Source organism: Panthera uncia, chromosome B4, assembly GCF_023721935.1.
Source record: "Panthera uncia isolate 11264 chromosome B4, Puncia_PCG_1.0, whole genome shotgun sequence".
In the NCBI taxonomy this organism is placed as follows: domain Eukaryota; kingdom Metazoa; phylum Chordata; class Mammalia; order Carnivora; family Felidae; genus Panthera; species Panthera uncia.
The window spans coordinates 134,536,403-134,560,849 of record NC_064809.1 but is presented as its reverse complement, the minus strand read 5'-3'; the positions used below and the strand labels follow the sequence as shown (position 1 = coordinate 134,560,849).

General features: G+C 47.3%; 1 protein-coding gene across 1 annotated transcript in view; it reads right to left on the bottom strand.

Moving 5' to 3' along the window:
* The window catches only part of ATXN10 (ataxin 10), a 167,948-nt gene that overhangs the window by 95,641 nt on the left and 47,860 nt on the right, over positions 1 to 24,447 (bottom strand). Inside the window, exons 6-7 of the mRNA XM_049626527.1 lie at positions 15,768 to 15,848; positions 6,324 to 6,489 (exon numbers count right to left, since the gene is read on the bottom strand). Of these exons, the coding sequence (XP_049482484.1) occupies positions 6,324 to 6,489; positions 15,768 to 15,848 (247 nt within the window). The remainder of the gene's footprint in view (positions 1 to 6,323; positions 6,490 to 15,767; positions 15,849 to 24,447) is intronic.

Genomic DNA, 24,447 nt, shown 5'->3' with positions numbered 1-24,447 from the left:
GGGCAAGAAAGGAGACCATAGATATTAAAGGATATCTGAGATACAGCAACTGATTGCAGTGCATGGACTTTATTTGTATCCTGATTCAAAGGAATAAACTAGAACAAAATTACTGGATAATGGGAAAAGTCTGAGTATTATAATTACATTGCTAATTTTTTAGGTGTGTGCTAACTGTAGTTTACTTCTGTGTGACTCATCACCTTTTAACACATAAAACATCGGGCTGATGAAACACGTGGGAATTTTGTTTCAATGCAGGGCGGACGGTGGGATTGTGGACAAAACAAGAAAAGTAATGAACGGAGAGGAGAGCTGCTGATGCAGGGCATGGGCTTGCAGGACACTTTTTTCTCTTAGTTGCTGGAAATTTTCCATGATAAAGAGATAACAGTAAAATCAGAGGGTTGGAAGAGATAATCTAGAAGTTTCCTTCCAGCTCCTAAATTCTAGGACATTAACTGAAATCAACCCCAGTGAAAATTAATTTATCTCCACCTAACACATTCCCAATTTTAGTCATTAGAATCCTTTTATTACTAATGTGTTTCTAATGTGCATTTGGAAACTAATAATGAAAAAACAGCTAGGAAAAATATTCTCTTAAAAAACAGGATGGGGCGCCTGGGGGCTCGGTTGGTTGAGCATCCAACTCTTGGTTCCGGCCCAGGTCACGATCTCACAGTTGGTGGGCTTGAGCCCCGAGTCGGGCTCTGCATTGACAGCACAGAGCCTGCTTGGGATTTTCTCTCCCTTTCTCTGCCCCTCCCCTACTCATTCTCTCTCTCTCTCTCTCTCTCTCTCTCTCAAAATAAATAAATAAACTTTAAAAATAATAAAAAAATAAGAGGAATGAGTGAGATGTCCTTCTGCTACTTACAAGTATTATAAAACCATATTCATTAAATTGGGCTCTGGGGAAAAAAGACACAGGCACATCAAAGGAACAGGACTCTGCAATGGACACAAGAGGGGGAAGAAAGATTTGTCTCCCATCTAGACCATCTGGCGAGATTAACTTCACCCTTACAAAATTTAACGTTGGGGAAAACTGATAATTATGCAAATGACTCTTATCTACAGAAAGGCAGATCACTTGTGTCTGGCTGGAATGTAATTAATTACTGCCTTGTGCGCAGACCAGCGTTTGCATCTATGTTTAAGTCATTCCAGCAGGCCTTCAGTGCCTATAAAACACGTAGCTCTTTGACTTCTTTGACGGTTGTTGGTATCTCACTGGTTCTCTCTGTAAAACGTTGGAAATACAGAAAGGGATCCAAAATTATATAAGAATTTAATATATGACAAAAGTAACATTAAAATTAATGGAAAGGATGAGATTACTCACTAAATGGCATTGATACAACAATTAACAGCTAATATTTGGGAAACACTATGTACCAGTCAGCATACTAAATGCCTACATGAAATACCACTTGTCTTGGGGTGCCTCAGTGGCTCAGTCGGTAAGCGTCCAACTCCTAGTTTTCGCTCAGGTTATGATCTCACTAGCCCCAAGCTCCATGTCGTCGGGCTCTGTGTTAATGATGCGGAGCCTGCTTGGGATTCTCTCTCTCCTTTTTTCTCTGTCCCTCCCCTGTGCGAACTCCCGCACGCGCTTCCCCCCCACCCCCACCTCTCTCTCAAAATAAATAACTAAACATTAAAAAAAATACCATTCATCTTACTGGTATAGAAACGGAGGCACAGAGGGTAAGTAACTTTTCCAAGATGAAGATCAGACACCAATGATAAAGGAAATCAAGATTCAAATCCAAGCCGTCCTTTACCAAAGATTATATACTCTTAGATCATCAAGACATAAATAATTCACTTGGATCTATACTTCACTCCTTACTCAAAAATAAATTCAAGGCCAGTTAAAAATGTGGACAGAATACCAAAAAAAAAAAAACCCCTAAAATATACAGGTGCGTATTTCCACAGTCTAACTGGAGATGGCTTTATAAAATATGTAAAAAAAACAAAAACAAAAAACTAAAAAAACTTCAGAAACCAGAAGGATAAAATTGGTAAGCCTAACTAGATTAAAAACAAAAATTAAAACTTCTAAAAGGCTAAGAATATCATAAATAAATTCAAACAAACAATTAACTCTGGGGAAAGAAAAGTTTCCTGCATATGTGACAAAAACACTAATTTTCTGAAAATGCTCACTAATAACTTTATTTTAAAAGGTAAACTGACACACAAAAAAATGAACATGCTGGACAACGAAACAATTAACGAGAAATGGTAATCAAATCAGATTAGTGAAAGGCTACAAACCCACATACTCTCATGCTCTGTTGGTACGGCATTTAGAAATATTCCTAAAATTTTTAAATAAACAGACTCTGACTCAGCGATTCGACTTCCAGGAATTTATAATTCCAGATCTGCTGGTCCAAAACTGCAGAGACACCTACACCGGAGCATTATCTGTGAAAAGGTTTTTAAAACAAAACCCTGGAGGCAACTGAGGTGTATGTTGACAGACGGTCAATGAGAAAGTTCTGGCAGATCGATCTAGTGAGACACTGTTCACCTGTGAAGGAGGAGGAAGTGCACAAGACACACAGAAAAAGCAGTACTGGAACAAACCAAGAGGCAAAACACAGGCGTGTACGTACAAAAAACTCTGAAAGGAAAAGAAAAAAGTATACGCTAATATATCCGCAGAAGACAGGAGGGCTGGGCGAGAATGAGGACTTTTTGTTTCGCTGACTTCCGTGTGAACTTTTTTTATTTAATAAGCAAGTATTATCTGCATAGCACAAATATTTAATCCCTTATCAGTCTGTGGAATAAAAGATTACCCGTTCTCGTTCAAATGCCTACTACAGAAACATATTACGACTGAAGCTGGGGAACGCGGAGGGAAACAGGATGAGAAACCCACAACCCGAACATCATTTTCCTAATGGACAAATACAAGAAAATACAAAACTGAAGGAAATATTTTTCACTTTCAGAGGAAAGGCCAGGCTCACCACAAGCAACAAGACGAAGGCTCGAGACAAAGCTAACTGACCCGTCAGTCCTACGAGATAAACAGCACACTAGGAGCGACAACAATGTATCAGAAACTAGAAAAAAGAGTACACGCAAAATACCAAAGGCAGAAGCACGCACGTTAATGTGAGAACCTAAGACTATTTTCACTAAGGCGGCATGGAAAAAAAAAAAAGTAATTGTACCCCTCAGGATTTTAGAGGCACACAATTACGTAAATTAACACACAGATGATACAAACACGACTTTTCGTTCCAATTTTTCAGCCGCAGCATGGTAAGAACCTTCCTGGGTATCCTGTCCTACGGATACCCCAGCCGGGTAAACGCGGTGGTTTGCTGTCTGCTGGCTGGGGGAGACAGGGAGAGGAGGCAGGAGTGGGGAGCCCCGATCAGCGCATTTGCTGGTTTCCACGGTGTAAGTTTCCGAACATTTAACGATGGACTCAGAAGTCAGTACAGGCCAGCCCCGGCAGCCACTGGCTATAGGGTATATCGAAATATTGAGGTTAGAGGTCTTCTTAAAAACTACTGTGGCTTTTTTAAAACCTTCTAACTTAAAGGAGAACACACATACAGTAACGTGCACAAATCAGGAGGGTAGGGGTTAATGAGTTTTTAAAAAGTGAACTACTGGGGAAAGAACCATTCTACCCGTTCTGGCTTTAAGACAGAAGGGAAGGAAGATAGGACAGTTCTCAAAAGAAAACGGTCTATACATTTTTATCTATTGGTGCACCTGGGTGGCTCAGTTGGTCTGACTCCTATAGTTTTGGCTCAGGTCACGACCTTGCGGTTCGTAAGTTCCAGTCCTGCATCAGGCTCTGTGCTGACAGCACGGGGCCGGCTTGGGATTCTTTCTCTCCCTCTCTGCCCCACGCCTGCCTGCTCATTCTCAAAATAAGTCAATAAACTTAAGTTAATTTCTATCTATTAATATACAGTATTTCCTCCCATCTTAGAAATGAAACTATCTGAAAGAAATACACAAACTTTCCTCAATATAGAAAGTTCCATCGGGCGCCTGAGTGGCTTCGTTGGTTAAGCATCCGACTTTGGCTCAGGTCATGATCTTGTGGTGTCTGAGTCTGGGCCCCATGTCAGGCTCTGTGCTGACAGCTCAGAGCCTGGAGCCTGCTTCCGATCCTGTGTGTCCCTCTCTCTCTGCCCGTACCCACTCACACTGTCTGTCTGTCTCTCTCTCTCAAAGAAAATAAACATTAAAAAAACTAGTTTCATCAGGTCATTTCTTATGACAATATTGAAATTATCTGTACTATAAATACAAGTGCCCTGAAAAAGTTGAAAGCTGGGTCTTAACCAAGTACTAAGTTTTAGTTCCTTTTCTGTCTCCTGGAGAATTGATTTTTGAAACTTTTTAGAAGCACAGCTCACTGCTCCTCCTACTGGAAACAAAGGCAAATCTATCTCCAGGAAGGAAAGGCAGTAGGAAGTCGAGATTTGGCTCTTATAGCACAGAAATGAGAATGAAAGTACCAGCTTTGCCCGCGAGCGCAAATGTGGTCTGTAGGAACGCGGCACAGAAAATCCACAGCAAAGTAACCTTGAAACACGGTACATTCACCGAGAAGGAAATCTACCGTCACAGTAAAGTCCTAACCGCGGCCCGCGGTTACAAGGGAAGCTAAGAGGTTCGTGGCATCACGCACAGCTCCCTGGAAAACGCTATGGATCCGCATGGTGGGTGGTCCTGTGGAGGGCAGCCCCTCCCACCCATCATTCCCACAGACGTCAGTGTTACCGAGGACGTATACTTGACACAATAAAAATACGCCCATCTTGAGTGTATGCTACAGAGTTGTGTCGACATACACAGCCAGGTACAACCTTTCCATTACCCAAAACGTTCCCTCGTGCCCCCCACAATCAATTCTACCCCTCCACCTCCAGCCCCTGATGACCTTTCGCAGGCTTTGTTATTATTGGTAAGTTTCGCGCTCTACTCTGGCTACCCTCATGCAGCAGGTTTGCGATTCCTCTCTGCCTGTGTGACAAACACATCCCTTTCTACTGTTGAGTAGTATTCCAGAGAAAGAACCATTCTAACTTTAAGACAGGGGGGAAGGAAGATGGGACAGACAAAAATAAAGAGAATTCCTCACGCAAAGAGAAGGGAAGCGGAATCGGCATAAACTAGCTTCCATCCCCTTGGTAAAGACTCGAATGATCCAGGGCAGCCTTGAGAAGAATAAAAAAAGATACTTGAAGAAGCTGACCAGGCTGGTGTATGATCGCGAATCTCCTACAAGGACAGAAGAAACAAACTTTCTGGAAGGCAATTTAAAATGTGTACCAGAAGCTTTAAAATGGGATACACCCTTACAGGCGGCAATTTCACGCCGAGGCTAATACGAGGGAAACGTACAAAGATGTACCTGTGAAGGCATGTACCACAGCCCTGGCGACAGTGAGCACAAGTGGGAACAACCTGAATGCCAGACGGGCAAGCTGTGGCAAGTTCTTTACTTACAATGCTACCCTGGCTTTTCTCACGACATTCACAATGGACTGTTTATGCAGTCAGCCAATACTAAATGCCTACTGTGTACCATGAACATAGGAACGTAAGAGTCAAAACTTTTACCCTCATAAAACTTACATTCCGTAGAAGAAAAAACAGAAACTTACAAAAAGCACAGCATGGTTTCATTTTTCAGAATACATGTTTGTGCACGTGTGCATGCATGTATTTGATGTTAGCTGCCTGGAAAAATACGTTAACCAGATTTTTGTTTCAAGTCGTTAACTCTGGATGGTAGGAAGACAGGCACTGTCTTCCCTTACCTGTGTTTTCCTAACTGTTCCAAACCGAGGATACTGTCCTCATCCATTCGGGCCACTGTAACAGAACACCGCAGACTGGAGGGCTCAGAAACAACATTTATGCCTCACAGTTCTGGAGGCTCAAGTCCACGGTCAGGGTGCCTGCACGGCTGGGTTCCAATGAAGGCCCTCTTCCGGGCTGCAGATGGCCAACCGCACCATGTCCTCACGTGGTGGAAGGGGCAAGGGATCCTTCCGGGGTCTCTCGCGTAAGGGCACTAATCCCATTCACGAGGGCTCCGCCCTCAGGACCTCAAACCTCCCATGGGCCCCACCTCCGAACAGCATCACATGGGCCACCAGACTTTCAACATACGAATTTGGAGGTGGGGCACACTCAGTCCGTATGTTACTTACGCACTATATTTTAAAGCTTTAAAAGAGAAATTCTCGTGGAGGACCAGACTAGGTCCGAAAATCTCCCTTTCCCTCTCTCAACCAAGGTTATGAAACCTGTCCTCGTACCTCATCGTCAGCGTGCTGCTCAGAGGTCAGCTTCAGCACGATCTTGCACTGATTCACAAACGTGCTTGCAATCAACTCGGCATGGCTCAAAAACACAGGGATGTCATCCTTGGTCAGTGGCTCATCACCCACGATTTTCGCTATCATAAGGTCCAACAAGGTAACTCTGTGAAACATAAAAAAATTTTACATAAATACGAAATATTGAAATTGCACCATACTAAAAATATTTATAGAGCGCATTTTTAAGAGGATGTTTTAATTTTTTAAATTCCTTACTTTGTTTATAATGTCTAACTAGGGCAAATATTTTTTGTGAATAAAATCAATCTTCATCAGTTACGTGTTTTTTCAAACCTTGACTTCTCTGATGTGACGTGGCTACAGAAACGAGCCCCCGTTATATGCCCTTTACTGTGAGCCCTTAATTCAGTTATTTCAGAAACGCTGTCAAGTGTTATAACACGTCCACAATATCAACAACAGCGAAGTTCAGGGGACTCACATCCATTCACAGCTCACTCCTGGGCTACTGAGCACTTTACACACACGGATCTCATTTACTCTACCGACACTCCAAGAGACAGGCACTGCCACTGGCCTGCACTAAGAACGGCAAACAGGGCTCAGTGAGGCCAATTCACACGCCCCGTATCACACGTGCCGAGCTGCATCAGGACCCAGACACAGGATTCCAGCTCTCACTCCTGGGCCACAGGCCTCAGCCACTCACTTCGCTGTCCTTCCTGTGAAGGCTGGCTTTGTTTATTTCATCATTTTAGTTTACCAAGACATAAATCTGAAGACCAGACCTATTTGATTTTACATCAACACTTATATTATCCCATAAGTATTTCTATTCAACAAACTCTTTCCTTCTCTGAGAAAAAAAAACAAGTCTCACCCAGGGCAATCTATCCAGCATAAACCAAGCAGGATGTTTCTCAAAATTACGCTCTGACTTGAGATTACATGTATAATTCTCATTTATTTTTAAACCAGAAAGGACAGGAATGCTTAGCAAATAGGGGTAATTCACTTACAGGAGGCTTGGAGCATTTCTTACCAAACAAACAAACAAAAAAAAGAATTTGCAAGTTTCAAGCATGAAATGAAACTATACCAAACTCTTCCTGTATTTTTGCCAAATGATGGGAAAGATCATCCTTCTGGGGAGAAAAAAAAAAAATCATACACATACCTTACTGGTTTTCAAAACTCCTAAAACCTTCAGATTTCTCACAGCAATTATTAACCCAAAATGAAACAGATGACCCCCTCAACTGAGTACAAAAGAACAACAAACAGTGCAGTACTAGGGTTATTTTTGTTTTCCCTTATTCACACAGAAGCTTTAAAAATGAATGGGGTGCTCTCAGGCCGTAAAGCCAGGCTTTCCGCTTTCCCCAGGGAGGTCGACTTTCTGGGAACGCTGGGGAGGAGGCTACCTACTAGGTATGATCCAAAAGGAACCCAGATGTCTGCACTAAAAATATTCTTTTTAAACTGGGAAAGCGTGACAACGGCTGCTAGGTATGACAAGTCATAAGCTGTGGTTTCAGGGAACTCAGCGCCTCGTGGACTCAGAACAGAGCACACAAAAAGGAGGAGGAGACCCTGAAGGGGTTGTGTGAGGTCCAAGACAGAAAGAGTAGGCCCAGGGTGGTACCCAAGTTCATCAGGCAGAAGCAGGAAGGCCCTGGAGTCCCAGGGGACACACGGAGGGAGGCCTGGAAGCGGCAGCTGCCAGATAAGGTAATAGATGCAGATGCTGCCTTCATTACAGGCTCACCAGAGGCCGTCCACCCCTCACACTCCTCCCTGCTCGGGCGAAGCACCTCTACTGTGTGACTGTAACACGGGACAGCAGAGCAGACGAGGACTTAAGTGATTTTGGGGGGGGGGGGGGGGGAGGAAAAACCAGAACATGAATGTTCAAAATAAAAAACTACAAGTCAAGTTTAACTATCACCTGAGAATCAGTTATACTTCATTAAATGATCTGACTTCTATTCTGTTATCTGTCAATAAAAACCTTTAACGGCTCCCATCATTAGGGAGTGGGTCCAAACACTTTCGTCTGCCATTTACAAGGGGGCTGGCCCAACCAGAGGCCCCATCTAACTGCCCAACCCCCCCTACATCTAGCCACCATCAAAAACCATCCGTCTCATCAAAATGTGGGACTCACGCGTGGGACTTAACAGCTCAAGGAAGAGTTTTTTTTCCGAAATCATGTATTTTAACGGTGGATTACATTTGCCCCTCCATTTCTAAGCCAGAAAACATGTGTACTGAAAAGTACCGTGTGATCAGGGACCGGGGGATGTCATGCGGGAAGCCTGACTCCTTCCAGTTGCAGGGGAACCACTCTAGACACTTCCTTGGAAACAGAATACCAGTGCTACTCACTCACTGACTTGGTGACTCTCCCAGAGGTGAAGAACGAAAAAGCGAGACGTCAGAGACTAGCTATCTAAAGTCACACATCAGTGTGAGAGTCCCCCATCCTTCAACCCAGAAGTCCTCACTCGGGCTGCCACAGGCTCACCGGACACACCCCTTAATGCAGACCGAAGCTTCTGTAATTTTCTCTCTCGACCACTGGCTGTCATTAGCATTCTACTTCTGATTCACTTCTGATTAAATAGTTACACAGTCTGCCCTCAAAATCAGGATTCCCATTTCATTAAAAAAGAAAAAAAAGCCAATATATATATATAGAGAGAGATATATATACATATAAGGGAAATATATACATTTAAGGGAAAATTCTATAGCAAAATTTATATCTGAAAGTCCTGCTTAGATTAATGCAAGCTCAATTTTTTTTATTTTTTATTTTTTTTTTACATTCATTTATTTTTGAGAAACAGAGTGAGACAAAGCATGAGCAGGGAAGGGGCAGAGAGAGAAGGAGACACAGAATCCGAAGCGGGCTCCAGGCTCTGAGCTGTCAGCACAGAGCCCGACGCGGGGCTCGAACCACAAACCGTGAGATCATGACCTGAGCCGAAGTCGGACGCTCAACCGACTGAGCCACCCAGGTGCCCAATGCAGGCTTAATGTTAATAGCCACACCTGTACCACCCTGAAATGGGTAAGGTGGTTGTGGGGGGACTGGAGTGAGGTACCAAGAAGCAGGGGGAGCTTGTAAGGGCGTGAGTTCTATGAGCAGGGCACGTAATAATAGTCTCTCCTTCTGGAAATAAAATGTCTGCAATTTGGGGCTCCTGGGTGGCTCAGTCAGTTGGGCGTCCAGCTTCGGCTCAGGTCACGATGTCACGGTTCATGAGTTCGAGCCCCACGTCGGGCTCTGTGCTGACGGCTCGGAGCCTGGAGCCTGCTTCGGATTCTGTGTCTCCCTCTCTCTCTGGCCCTTCCCCCGTTCCTGCTCTGTCTCTGTCTCAAAAATAAATAAACGTTAAAAAAAAAATTAAAAAAAAAAAAAGTCTGCAATTCAACTAAGGGCTGATGGCCCCAACGAACTGGGAATTTACATCTGGACCGCCCCACGGATACCATCTGTTGAATGGTGTGCCATAAAGGCCAAAACCTGTATTAACCTGGACAAGCTAACCAAGATGCAGGCAGGCACAAAGCCGTGGCCGAACTAACCTCGCTAATCCCTAAGTTACAGGCATACGAGATTCCTGTGTGGTGGGGAAGGAGACTGTTGATCCTGGCATCAGACACGCTGAGTCCAAACACTAGGCCGGCCACCTTTGCAGGGCAAATACCTTAACCCACAAAGCCTCAGATCCCGACGTGGAAAATGGCAAGAATGACACCTATGTCGCGGGGTCTCTCGAGGATGAAGTGAAAAGGCTGTAGGGTGCTACCCGGAGGGAAAGTCAAGGACGCGGAAGAGCAGGAGCACAAAAGCAACTCACTGACTGAGTGATGACCGCATGCCAGGCACTGCTCCCTTCATCCTACGCTTCAGTTAGTTACGGCCACGTCACGGGGAGGCTACCAGCCGTACCCCTATTCGACAGAAGAAACACAGCTGCACAAGAGGAGGTAACTTCTCCAAAGCAGTGAGCCACGGAACCACCGCCGCTGTGCGCGTTACCCTGCTACAGACGTCACAAGCCTGGAAACTGCAACAGTGTTTTCCGAGGGCAGCTGTGTCAATCTAACGATAGTGCGACTCGCTGGGAAGGGGGACCAGAGAACTGCGTAAGCGCAGACCCTCATTTCTGCCAATCAGTCACGGGAACTGCCTGGGACTCCGCAGCCACCACTTCTCACCAAGCTGCCTGGAGTCAACCGAGGGCACAGCCCAAAGCAGCTGCTCCAGGAAAGGGCAGCAAAACACGCCCAGCACCTTCCGGCCAGGCCCACCCACACGAAAGGCAGGGGCGGTGTCTCGCTGTCACCTCGAGGCCCCAGGGACCAGCGGCAGGCACTTAATGAACACACCGCCCGTTTCACTGACCGATCCTCACACGATTTTAAATCTAGCAGCCGCTAACCCGACGGGCCACTGCAATTCAGCAGGCGGGGGCCGCGGCCAGGGCACCTCCTCAGGCGATTCGGGGGAAGCACCACGTATCCCCACAGGGTTCTCGAGTGGAGCCCCTCACGGGAACCACAAAACACAGGACACGGTCTCAGCGCCGCCACAGAGGTGGCGACCACCTAGAACATCCATTCTAGATGCACAGGAAGCACGTTCATTCACTGCCTGTCCCTGTTGAGAAAAACTCAATCTTTTCCATCCTATTAACCTGCAAACGTACCACTCTGAGCGCAGGATTCCCCGTTACTGCCTGAAAAGGGGTCTGCGGGGAACCCAAGAGCCTCTCCTCGATCACAGACGGAGTGCCTCTGCTGAGCCCCCCACTCCCCTCCTCCCTGCGCCCTCCCCCCCACCCCGCTGCACACACACCAGCACAGACACCATCAGCACCGAGGCCTCAGGCCCTTCCGCCAACTGTTCGAGGCGGTCACCACAAAAAGCTCAGATGAGCTCTGAAAAGGACCTAAATGCACGACTGTACAGCTGACCCCCGAACAACACAGGGGACAGAGGCAGCGACCCCCTATAGGGTCAGAAATCCCTATTTCACTTTTGACTCCCCCCAAACTTAACTACTAATGGCCCACTACTGACAAGAAGCATTACCAATAACATAAGTTGATTAACACATATTTTGGATGTTATATGTGTTATATACTATATTCTTACAATAAAGTAAGCTAGAGAAAAAAAAAAAAGGTTATTAAGAAAACCATAAGGTGGGGGGTCGCCTGGGAGGCTCAAGTGGTTAAGGGTCGACTCTTGATTTTGGCTCAGGTCATGATCCCAGAGTTGTGGGATCAAGCTCTGGGTCAGGCTCCACCCTGAGCATGTACTCTGCCTAAGATTTTCTCTCTCTCTCTCTCTCTCTCTCTCTCTCTCCTTTGCGCTTCACCCTTGCTCGTGCTCTGTGTCTAATAAAAAAAAGATGAAGAGGTGCCTGGGTGGCTCAGTCGGTTGAGGGTTGAGCGTCCAACTTCGGCTCAGGTCACGATCTCGCGGTTTGTGAGTTCGAGCCCCGCAACGGGCTTTGTGCTGACAGCCCGGAGCCTGGAGCCTGCTTCAGATTCTGTGTCTCCCTCTCTGTGGCCCTTCCCCATTCATGCTCTGTCTGTCTGTCTGTCTGTCTGTCTCTCTCTCTCTCTCTCTCTCTCAAAAATAAATAAACATCAAAAAAAAAAAAAAAAGCTTTTGAAAAAAAAGATAAATAAAAATTTTTTTTAAATTGAAGAAAAAAAAGAAAACAGAAGGAAGAGGAGAAAATACACTTACAGTCCTATACTTACTGGAAAAACTGGCACATAAGTGGACCTGTGCAGTTCACAGCCATGGGCTCAAGGGTCAGCTGTACATTCACGAGGAGGAGAGGCGGGGGCCAGGACGTTCCAGGCAGAGAAAGGGACACATGCAAAGGCAAGCAAGTACAGGGAAGGCCTCAAGAACTGAGAGGAGTTCTCTGTTGCCACAGTGTGGTGACCGGGAGAGAAGGGGCAGGGGTTGGAAATGAAGCAACATTATAAAGGGCCTCAAACAGCCACACCACGGAATTTAACCGCGTCCTGGGCAGGCAGGACCTGCCACTGAAATGGCAGGGTGAGATCCATGCCGGCAGTACGGTAGGTAACAGAGAACGGGAAACAAACATCAGAACAATCGGACTTTAGGCCGCTGCCCTGCCATGGTCATGGCAGCCTGATTCAGGAGAGCTGAACAGCAGAAGCAACCTAAGTGTCCACCGACGGATGAGTGGGTAAACAAAACGTGGTCCATCCACACAACGGAAGAGGATTCAGCCTTGCAAGAGGAAGGAGAGGGGCGCCCGGGTGGCTCAGTCGGTTAGGCATCCAACTTCAGCTCAGGTCATGATCTCGCAGCTCGTGGGTTCGAGCCCCCGGGACGGGCTCTGTGCTGACAGCTTGGAGCCTGGACCCTGATTCGGATTCTGTATCTCCCTCTCTATCTCTCAAAAATGAATGAAAGTTAACAAATTTTTAAACCAAAAAAAAGGGAAGGAGATTCTGACACCTGCCACAACACGGACGAACCTTGAGAACATTATCATAAGTGAAATAAGCCAGTCAAAACAGGGCAAAGACTGCAGGATTCCACTTACGGGAGGCACCCGCTGTCATCAATATCAGAGGGACAGAAAGTCAGATGATGGCTGCCAGGGGCTGGGGGAGGGGCGACGGGGAGCTGTTAACAAGGAAGCTCTGGTTTTGGAAGATGAGGAAGTTCTGGAGGCTGGCCACACAACGGTGTCGTGTACAGAGCGCTACTAAACTGCACACGTGAACACGGTTACAGTAGTACATCTGAAGTTGCGTGTCCTTTATCACACTTTTTTTAAATCTTGTTTCATGTTTGTTTATTTTTGACACAGAGAGAGCATGACTGGGGGAGGGGCAGAGAGAGAGGAAGACACAGAATCCGAAGCAGGCTCCAGGTTCCGAGCTGTCAGCACAGAGCCCGACACAGGGCTTGAACTCACGAGCTGTGAGATGGTGACCCGAGCCAAAGTCAGACACTCAACCAAGTGAGCCACCCAGGCGCCCTATCACAATTTTTTAAAAGGCCACAGCGGAAGTCCAGTCAAAGAGGACGTAAGGGTAAAGCAAAGGTGTGGTGAGAGCGAGCTCACCAGACACGGGGATGGCACCCTCAGCAGGGCCACTGACCCGGGAACCCGAAAGGGGACCCTGAGGTTTCCGACACAGCAGACGGTATAACCCGAGTAAGCGTGCTTACTGGATAGACCTTCCCGACAATAAGAAAATTCATTCGCAGGGCACCCGGGTGGCTCAGTTAAGTATCTGACTTCAGCTCAGGTCATGACCTCATGGTTCAGGAGATCAAGCCCCACATGAGGTTCTCTGCTGTCAGCATGGAGCCTGCTTGGGATCCTCTGTCCTCCTCTCTCTGCTCCTCCCCCGCTCATTCCCTCTCTCTCTCTCTCTCTCTCTCTCTCTCTCTCTCTCTCTCACACACACACACACACACACACAAATAGATAAATAAATAAAATAAACATTGAAAGACAAAATTCATTTGCCTCATGTTTTCATCCCAACAACCTTTTCTGGCACCTGTGACGTGCCAAGCACTGTCTGGGAAACGTGGGCACCCCAGAACCAAAGACTAAATCCATTCCCTCTCAGGCTGACAGCCCAAGGGCGCTGTCACAAGGCAGCACGCAGGTGTGTGACACAATACGACGTACAATGAGTGACACGAGGAAATGAAAGCACTTCTCCTTTGGAAGAAAAGTAAAGAGGGGCGGTGACACGTGAGCAGACGCTCCATGAAGGGAAGCAGTGGCTGCGACTTTTTTTTAAATAAAAACGGAAAATGTTTAGTCTGGCACCGTCTTGGTTACGTAATGGAGCAGCCTAAACACTGATCTTTTGTAAGGAATATGAAGAATACAAAATTGCATATTAAAATACAACTCAAGGGGCACGTGGGTGTCTCAATCGGTTGAGCGTCCGACTTCGGCTCAGGTCGTGATCTCGCGGTCTGTGAGTACGAGCCCCGCGTCGGGCTCTGCGCTGACGGCTCGGAGCCTGGAGCCTGCTTGGGATTCTGCGTCTCCCTCTCTCTCTGCCCCTCCCCTGCTCACACTCTGTCTCTCTCTTCAAAAATAAATAAACATTAAAAAAAAAAAATACAATTCAACCAGGCATTATTCTCCTCGCATTCAGGTATTCCTCACTGCAAAGCCATTTCCTAACTTATAGCCCTGTTCCTTGTGTCACATATTTTAGGTCAAAAACTACGAATAATTCTTTTTCTGCAACAGAAGTATGCATATGGTGGGGCGGGGGCACTGGGTTTATAAACACGGCATTTATTTATTTATTTATTCATTTATATTTTTTTAGCGTTTATTTTTGAGACACAGAGAGACAGAGCTTGAACGGGGGAGGGTCAGAGAGAGGGGGAGACACAGAATCCGAAGCAGGCTCCAGGCTCTGAGCCGTCAGCAGGGCTCAAACTCATGGACTGAGATCCTGACCTGAGCCGAAGTCGGACGCTTAACCGACTGAGCCACCCCGGCACCCCATAAACATGGCATTTAAACTGACTTTAAAAGCACAAACTTTTCCTCTTTGTCAAAGATATTAAAGATATGAGAGTTCCTCAACAAGACTACAAAGGAGCATACACGGAACTGTTGGAAGCCAAATATACCGTAAGAACTTCAAAACCACAGCAATTATACAAATGGTGACTACAATCAAAAGATTAACATTTTTTACAGTTTTTCATCATTAGACCTGGGATTTTTAAGTTAAGTTTTATGTTTCCCGAGGCAGTGTCTCCAGTAAGGCTAGGAAAGCCACAAGCCGCCGGAGTCATACTGGAAATCGTTTCACACCGTCCTCTCCGTGTCCAGGTCTGGAAACCGAACCCCAACAGGGTAAAGGGCCCGGCTACGGGCACGTGAAGAATCACCATCACAACGAGGCACGGAGCCAAGGTCTCAGTGCTCTGAGGGCACTCTTCTTCCCACTGCCACGGCAGGGAGGTGGCAGATGGGCACCAACTTTGCCGGAAATACCCATGGGTCCCTACGAGCTTTGGTGGAGCACGTCCCACATCGTCACACCGAACAGGAGCACGTTGCAAGTCTACAGACAGGCATCAAGGGACGAGCCTGACATTGTGCCGGTCACAGTTTTCGAGCGCGCCCTCACTGAACGATGCCATCAACCTGGACTCCGCAGCCCCACGTAAATCACTGCCTGTTGTGGCCGAGCGGTAATGCTAACCAGCCAATTTAAAACCATTCCCGACCCAGAAACATGTAGTTAGAGATTTTGTGCCAGCTAAGAAACCACACAGTTTTTCATTCATGTGTACGGGATACTCTATATGGAATGCTAAATACTCAAAACCACACTGGTTTTTGGGGTTACCTTTCTTGATTGCTCATTTTGGCATACATGGCTTTCACCAATTCCGGGCTTTTCAGAAAATGGTCTGTAATAATCAAGAACCTAAGAAAAAAGGAGGAAAAAGTGTGGTTACCAGAAACATAGTAAAATGGACATAGCCTTATCTCTCTATAGGCGTTTTATACATAAAAACATTTCTTTTTATTGAATTTTTGATTTGCTGCAATATTGAAATGTTTTAAGAGGTTCACAGGCGATGTTTCCATTAACAGCTAAAAGAAAATAAAAACCCTCAAAATAGGTTTCTCCAACTTTACCTCTGAAAAATGTACTGATATGATTCATTTATTCCACCGGAAGGAAGGGCCTACTCTGTATAGGTTTTATCTAAGTTTCATTTTCACAGTAACATGAAATTGACCTACAAGTTCAGATATAAACAGAAAACACATTAAACTGTTTTACTCAGAACGTTAAGTGCTAAAATCAACCAGAGCAACGGGACATGTCATACATTTTATTTAAACATATGCCAACAGCCTGGTAAGGCACACGGGCTTGATTACCTCGTCCGTAAAAGCTCTCGAGTTACCAACAAAACATCCTCACTGTCAAGCAAACCACTCATCTAAACTCAGAGATCAACGTATGAAGACCCGGAGGCAAAGATTACCAGCGTCCTTCTTCAAAGTACCCCTGTGACAACTAAAAAGACTGTGTCGTATTATTAATTACTTCTGAATCGTATCTGCCGGAGGGCGTCTCCAGTCTTAGGAACTAAAGAGGATACTGTTTATAACCATGGTTATAGCAGTAAGGGTGACTGTGAAGCATTAAATATATTTATGGACACGGTTTATCTAACTCTTTAACCAAAAAGTTAACAGATGTGTTTCAGCATAACCAAATGATGCAGATTAACGACCACAACACGTAGTCACTCATAAAACACCAAAAGCTAAATAAGTATTCTATTTCTTCCACAGCCTTCAAAATAACTGGTTGACACTTTGATACGAAATATTTCTAGTAATAACGGATATATTCAAGATTCTCAGACAGTTTTCATACAAGGTTAAGTCCTCAAACTGCAACGACAGAAACTGACGCATTTCAAGCCAGGTACGCAGAAGTGATCGTAAAGCACGTTCATAATCGAGCTTTCTGGAGCTCAACACATTTTCCCAAGAACATTCGTTCAAAGCGCAATGCTCCAAACGGCCAGGAGCTAGGTCAGAAGCCGTCTTCCCAAACGCTAACAGTGGAGAAAGATTCACACACAGAGAATTAGACAAAAATGTCTTAGGGGCAACATACACACTTCATGGATCAGAGTAAAAGCAAAGTTTATCTAACCAGAGGGCCAGGGCAGGACGTTCAGGAGGCTGGAGGAGAGCAGAGCATTTAAGTTACCGGTGACAAAAAGGACTTGGAAAAACAGCATGGCAGTGCGCTCAGGGAACCACAGCCAGGAAAACACGACGAGGGTTTAAAGAGGGTTTCAGGGGGCGCCAGGGTGGCTCAGTCGGTTAAGCGTCCGACTTCGGCTCAGGTCATGATCTCGCGGTTTGTGGGTCCGAGCCCCACGTCAGGCTCTGCGCTGACGGCTAACTCCATGACGACCATGCCCTCCTTTGAGACACTGGGCATGGCGCCCTTTCTTTTTTTGACCAATTTTACTGATCTTAAACAATCTTGCCTTGGTTAATTTTTTCTAGTGTGTTTCTGTTTTCTGGGTCACTGACTTCGGCCCCGATTATTTACCGTTCGCTTTTTCCTGCCGCCTACTCAGGTTTTACTGTGCTCTTCTGTCTTCACAAAGTACAACCTAAGGTCACTGCTTTCAGACCTCTCTTCTTTTCTGGTAGAAACATTTAAAATTATAAATTGCCTTCCAAGCACTGCTTTAGCTTTATCCCACAAATCCTTAGACTCTCCTTATCCTTCAGTTCAAAAGACTAACTTGCCCTGTGATTTCTCCTTTGACAAATCAATTATTTAGATGAGCTAATTGCCAAAAACTTGGAATATTTCTAGATATCATCTGATTATGGTTTTCTAATGTAAATTCACTGCGGTCAGAGACTCCGTCTCTGTCCTCAATCATTCTCATGTATTTACTGAGACTTTACAGCCCAGACTATGGTCCAGATTGGTGAACATGACATGTGCAGTTGAAAAGAAAGTAGATTTTTCCAAGTTCTGAGATGATATCCTACAACCTCTCTCAGGTGAAGGTGGTTCTGAGTTCATCTATGTCCACACTGACATCTGTCCACTCCAGTGAATGGCTGAAAAGCAGGAGTTAACATCTCCAACGATCGCTCCCAATTCCAAGCATAAAGGACTCACAACGTACCCTCCTACCTCAGACAACCATAAATGCAGGGAAAACACAACGCTACAGTTTTTAGACAACCGACAAAAGACCCGAGTCAAGTAGGTTGTGGAAATAAAAGGCACTTTGGAGAATTTCTTCCTAAACAAATAAAATATTCTAGTAAGTGTGTGATAAGTGTGATTTCAGGTCAGTATGTTTATAAAATCCTTACGGCCCAACAGCAGACTGGGACACACTCGGTGGAGGAAGGGGTTAAGTCTCCCCCGGTGGAGTGGGTGCTGAACAGGTGGAAATGGAGCTGCAAGTTTCCAGGGACGTGGGGCGGTGAGGGCAAGGGCGATGGGCAGGGACAGAGGAAAGGCGCGTCCCAGTCACCGTGGCGCTCGGCCGCTGCGACCATCTACAGCACCTAGAGCAGAAAGGAAAGCGGATCCGCACTCGCACCTTTACACCGAGAAGTGCAACCACAGCAAACAGCTAAACCTCAAAAGCGAAATGACACGACACTGACGAAACCCTGAGTAGGGCAAAGACCTCTGCGTCCATCACCAAAAATCTATAGGACGTAAAAAGACGGACGACTTCATCTACCAAGACATCAAAAAAAAATGTTTAATGTTTATTTATTTTGAGGGAGGGGGCATGAGTGGGAGAGAGGGGCAGAGAGAGGAAGAGGGGATCCCTAGCAGGCTCCACACTCAGCAGGGAACCCAACGCGGGGCTCGATCCCACAACCGCGAGATCACGACCTGAGCCGAGATCAAGAGTCAGATGGTTAACCGACTGAGCCACCCGGGCGCCCCTCAAAAATTTTTACATAAAAAATGCCACACGCAAAATCAAAGGACAAGGAAGTGAGACAAATATCTGCGTTTTATTTCACAGAAAAGACCACTGGCCCTAATTTAGAAAATACTCTTCAGCTACAGATAAGACCGACCTCCTAAAGGAAAAACAGGTCAAGAAAATGAGAACGAACATAAAAGAAAAATAGGCTCTTCAGCATCTAAAACGGTGCTCGGCCTCGTAACAAGAAAAACAGGAGATAAAACTCTGTAGCGATGCCACTTCAAACCTCGGCAAGATCGGCGCTTCCAACACTTTGAGAGCACACTCTGTTAGCACCGAGGTAGCAAACCGGGTCCTCTCAACGGCCAAGGGGAGTGTCCGTTGGTACAACAGCTACGAAGGACCTCTTGGCAGTATCTGTTAAAATATAAAAAGCACGTTTCCTTTGGCCTAGTAATCGCACCTATGAATTTATCGGACAGTCGTACTCGCCAACACGCAACGCGACGTACGTACGAACGGGGCCACTCACCGCCACATCCTGTAGTTACGAAACGCGGGGGGCCTAGATGTTCACCAGTAAGGGGCCGATGAAATAAATCGCGGCATAGTCGCACAACGGAAGACAAAAGAAAGTTCTTTATATGCTTCTAGGGAAAGATCTCACAAGTCTACCATCTGGTTAAAAAAGCAGGAGACTCAACGGTGTGTCGAGGACGAATGGGCGGCCCACCTGTTCAGGGGCCGGGGCCGGAGGAGCTATGAATGGAATGGGAGAATGAGTCTCCCCCCAAGTTAAAAAGATCATTTAAGTATATCCTGGGGAATTCACCTCAAGTTGGTTTCTCTTTACTGCCCTACGGTGGTGCGACGCCACCTGGTGGCCCGGGCGGCTCAGCGTCCCAGGGAGAGGGCCGTGGCGGTGGACGAGTCCGGTCGGTCCCGTCTTACCGGGAGCTACTTCTGGGCAAGGAAAGCTCAGCCATTTCTCCAAAGCGACTTGACTAACAAATCTCTACGTCTCTCCCCAAACGGACACAGAAAAACAGAAACACAAGACGAGGTCACTTCACCTCCCTGTCAGGGCGACTCAGCGGCACAGCGCTCAGGTCACCTAAAATCTTGGTTACACAGCACCACTACCGCGCAGTCCTCACCGCCCCCTGCAGCGTGACTGCACCCGCCAAGCACGTCGCCCACGACACGCTGCCAGGGCTCCTCTCCTCTCCCCCCGGTGCCAACGCCGTGCCCTCTCCGGACCCGCGCTGCCCTCGGCCCGGAGTTTCAGCTCCCGCTCTCCGGAAGCCCCCCTCGCAGGCGAGCTCCCAGCCCCGGGCTTCCACGGCACCCTGTGCTCCGTCTTCTGGAACTTCCACGCTGGCCGCACCACAGGACGTCTCCGCTTAGGTGCACGGTGGGCGTCTCCAATCCCGCACGGCCCGCACAGAACTCCCGATCTCCCCACCGCCGGCCAACAAGCCCAGACCCTGGCCGGCGCCCCTGCCTTTCTGCTCCCAACCTCACCCCACACCCCCAACCCGCATGAAGCCCCACGGGCCCTCCCTGCAGAGCACATTCAACCTGCGCGCTTCTCCTCACCCCCACGCCACCACCCTCAGCCAAGCCGCCCGCGCCCCCTGCCCGGACCTGGAGGCCACGGCTGCCCCCACTCTACCCACCCCCCCCCCAACCCCCAGCTCAGCCTCCGCCCAGAGGCCAGAGGGAGCTTTTAAATCGCAGACCAGGTCAGTACAAATTCTGCTCAGAACTCTGCGATCCCCTCCCATGGCACAGAGAGAAGGCCAACGACGTCTTCCCGGTTCACGAGGCCCGAAGCAACCGGCTTCCAGCCGCCCCTCGGGCTGTCCCGCCCAGGACTCTGAAACCACCCTGGGCCCTGTCCCGCAACAGAGGCCTCTGCTGGGGTGGGGGGTGGGGGGGACAGACAGGGGAGGGGGGTGGGGGGAAGGGGAGTCTCCACACTCTGGGGACTCACTGCTCCACATGTCCCTCCCGACTGGCCTCCTCCACCTTTACCACACAGGCTATCAAGCAGGCCGGTGACCCTGTTCTCAGCTCAGTGTCACTGCCTCAGGAGGGACTTCCCTGAACTCCCAATTCCAAAGCAGCACCCGGCCCCTCCAAGCCCCATCACCGCACTGGAGGACTCTGCTGAAGTCAAATACTCCTCGTTTTTCTTCACAGTCTGTGCCCCGCACCGATCGTATTTAAATGATTACTAATAAGGGGCACCAGGGTGGCTCAGTCAGCTAAGCATCTGACTTCGGCTCACGTCATGATCTCACGGTTAGGGAGTTCGAGCCCCAAGTCGGGCTCTGTGCTGACAGCTCGGAGCCTGGAGCCTGCTTCGGATTCTGTGTCTCCTTCTCTCTCTCTCTGCCCCCCCTCCCTCCCTCTCTCTCTCTCTCTCTCTCTCTCTCTCTCAAAAATAAACAAACATTAAAAAAATTTTTTTTGATAAAAAATAAGTTACTACGAATAAAACAGCAAATGCTACGCTGTTTGCTCCGAGCCAAGCACCACTCGAAGGACAGCTTTGTAAACACAACTGGGTGTGTATCTTTTCTCAGGCATTTATCTGGCATCTTAGGTATTTATTTCGGGGGGTTTTGTTCATTATCGGTCTCTCTCCCTAAAACATAATGTCTTCTTAATTTTGAACCTCCAGTGCCACAAACACTGCCTGGCACACGTTAAAGACTCAATCAATGATCACTGACTTCATTAATCAGTTCCTGTTTGAAGTGAGCGTTTTAAGTTTCCTGAGTTTCCTACAAGCGTGCACAGGGCAGGAGGGGTCTCTAACTCACAAGTTCTCCGAGAGAAAAGCAGGTCAGATGGTCGCACGGAGGGCAAATTATTCCTTGCGCAGAGCCCAAAGCCCCTTCTCCTGGGCACAGTGGACAGGCCTGCCAGCAGGGTCCTCACAGCAGACCCGAAGTCAGTCAGAGCAAAGCTGCTTCAGAGTATTTGCCAGTGCAAGCCAGGCCCCAGACTGGAGGTGGGGGCGGGGGGGGGGGGGGTACTATGGGCTCTCAGGTCAGTACATCAACCCAGGAGATGTTGATGAGCACCTAGAGACGCACAGATGGACTGTTCAGTTTTCAGAGTTTCTTTAAATTTTTGAGTTACCCAGGCAAGTACTGGGTGGCAACGAGGTCAAGGTCACACTCACTGGGTCACCAGTCAAATGCAACACCATACGCTTTAACAGTCACCAGAATTAAATACCAGCTCGTTCACTTTAACCAAATGTAATTAAAAAGGCAAAGCCATCAGAGCAAAGGACAAAAATGACATCTTCCCATGATGCTACATAAGAAGAGGCTGGAACGAGTACTGCCACTGAGGCCTCAGAGCGACAGCAAGGGACACGGTGTTGTTAGCCAACAGTCCCCAAGGCAGACCAACCACCCCAGCGCCTGTGTTGTTTTTATTTTTACTTTTTTAAGTAGGCTGCATGCCCAGCGTGGAGCCCAATGCGAGGCTTTAACTCTCGATCCCAAGATCAAGACCTGATCTGGGATCAAAAGCCAGACGCGTAAGCAACTGAGCCACCCGGGCGCCCCAATCCATACGCCTTTAAACACAGGGGATGTGAAGTTCAAAAGCGTGGAAGCGTCTGACCTAAATCAGCCCCGTCGTTTAAGAATTAAAGAAAGAGAGGCCCACAGAGGTTTAGTGTCCTGGGGAAGGTCCCTCAGCTCCCTAAGAGTCAAGACAAGAGCTCCGTCTCTGACTTCCGGGGCTTCTCTGAAAATGCTCCCCTTTAGAGAGCTTGCCGCTTGCTCAAGCAGCCCTTTGGGAGAGAAGTTTCAGGTGAACTTAGCATCCGGTTCTTCGTGTCACCTTCAGTTCAAAGTGACCAAGCGTAAAATTCCTCCATTCTTTTTTTCCGTTTTCTTTTGCGAAAGATTTTACCTTTAAGTAACATCTGCGCCCAACATGGGGCTCAAACCCACAACCCTGAGATCGAGAGTCTCACGCTCCACGGACTGAGCCAGCCACGCGCCCCCTCCATTTTTTTTTTTTTCCACACAAGAAAGAGGAAACGTCTACCGGTGAGTGAAGATAGCGGCATCTGTACTTTAACGATTTCGAGGACGAGAATAACTGTCACTCACCTTCAACCTATGCGAAGGGCAGGAAAAAAGCATGCTGTGTGGACATCCATACAAACAACTGAATTCTCCGCTACCACGTTACGGCGTAACATCCAGCGTCCAATACTGACGGCAAATACGCAACAGAGCAACGAGAAGATGCCGACGGGAGGGCGACCTTTTCCTTGCACCTTGAAAGCGGCCACTGCGATGGCTGCCAATCACGCGTGTCTGTGTTAGTTCCTGAGACTGTTTTTCTAAACGTAATATATTCTCCATGCCAGCATGTCGCATCAAGTTACAAGTGGAATCTCAACTTTCAACCTAGAATCCACTGCATGTACTTTCTTACCGAACGTCGGCTCGGGGGGAACCGAAGACAAAGACTTTTACAACAACGAGAGACCCAACCGTGGTCAGTGTTTCCTAAGTTACAGATTTGACATCTGTGATTAAACTCTTCTGGAGAACAACCATCTCTGTAAATTCCGAAATTCTGTGGCAGTGTTGTGTGAGGGAGGTGGGTCCTTCTGATCCGAAACCTGAAACGCCACAAGGACATCTAGAGACTGTAAGTAAGGCTCCACTAACACTCCAGACGTCACGGAAGAGAACAAATGGTCTTGGGGAGGGTCAGAAATATCTTCTAGCAAAGGCAGGAGTTGGAGTAGAAAGGGGATCAGAGAAAGAGATTTATTTTACAAAAAGAGAAAATGAGAAATGCGATACTTTTGTTAAGTCCTGAACCGCACGCACAGACACACGAGCTGAACCCTCTCCCTCACGTGCACGAGGGTCCCAGGCCGGCTTCGCCTATTACTTTGTTTCTGGTGCCAAAACGGACTCATGCAGGCCAAGAGGCAAAACGCCTCCGCTTAATCTTGAAATTCGTCACCGAAATGCGATTACAGAAAAGCTAACGTTCACAAATCGAGCTGTCGACGTCAAAGCACTGACCACATACCTGCATCATCTTCCATACTGGCTAAAAACCCAGATGCATCAAGGTCCTTCTTTCCATCTCCTTTCTTTCGATCTTCCTCATTTATAAATGGTGTTAATAAGGTATGTGAACAATTACAGACAGATTAATTATTGTCTACAGGACAGTGTTCCTACTCCACACAGAAAGTGCTAAAAGCCATCTCTAAGCATCAAGAAGCAGACATACAGGGGCACCTGGGTGGCTCAGTTGGTTAAGTGTCCAAGTCTCCATCTTGGCCCGGGTCATGATCTCACGTTTGTGAGTTCGAGCTCCTCCTCGGGCTCCACACTGACAGCGTGGGGCCTCCTTGGGATTCTCCCTCTCTCTCTGCCCCTCCCCTGCTTGCGCTCTCTCTCTCTCTCTCTCTCTCTCTCTCTCAAAATAAATGAATAAACTTAAAAAAAAAAAAAAAGACAAAGAGCAACATGCCACTGACACACGGAGTGGCTGTAAGCCAATAAG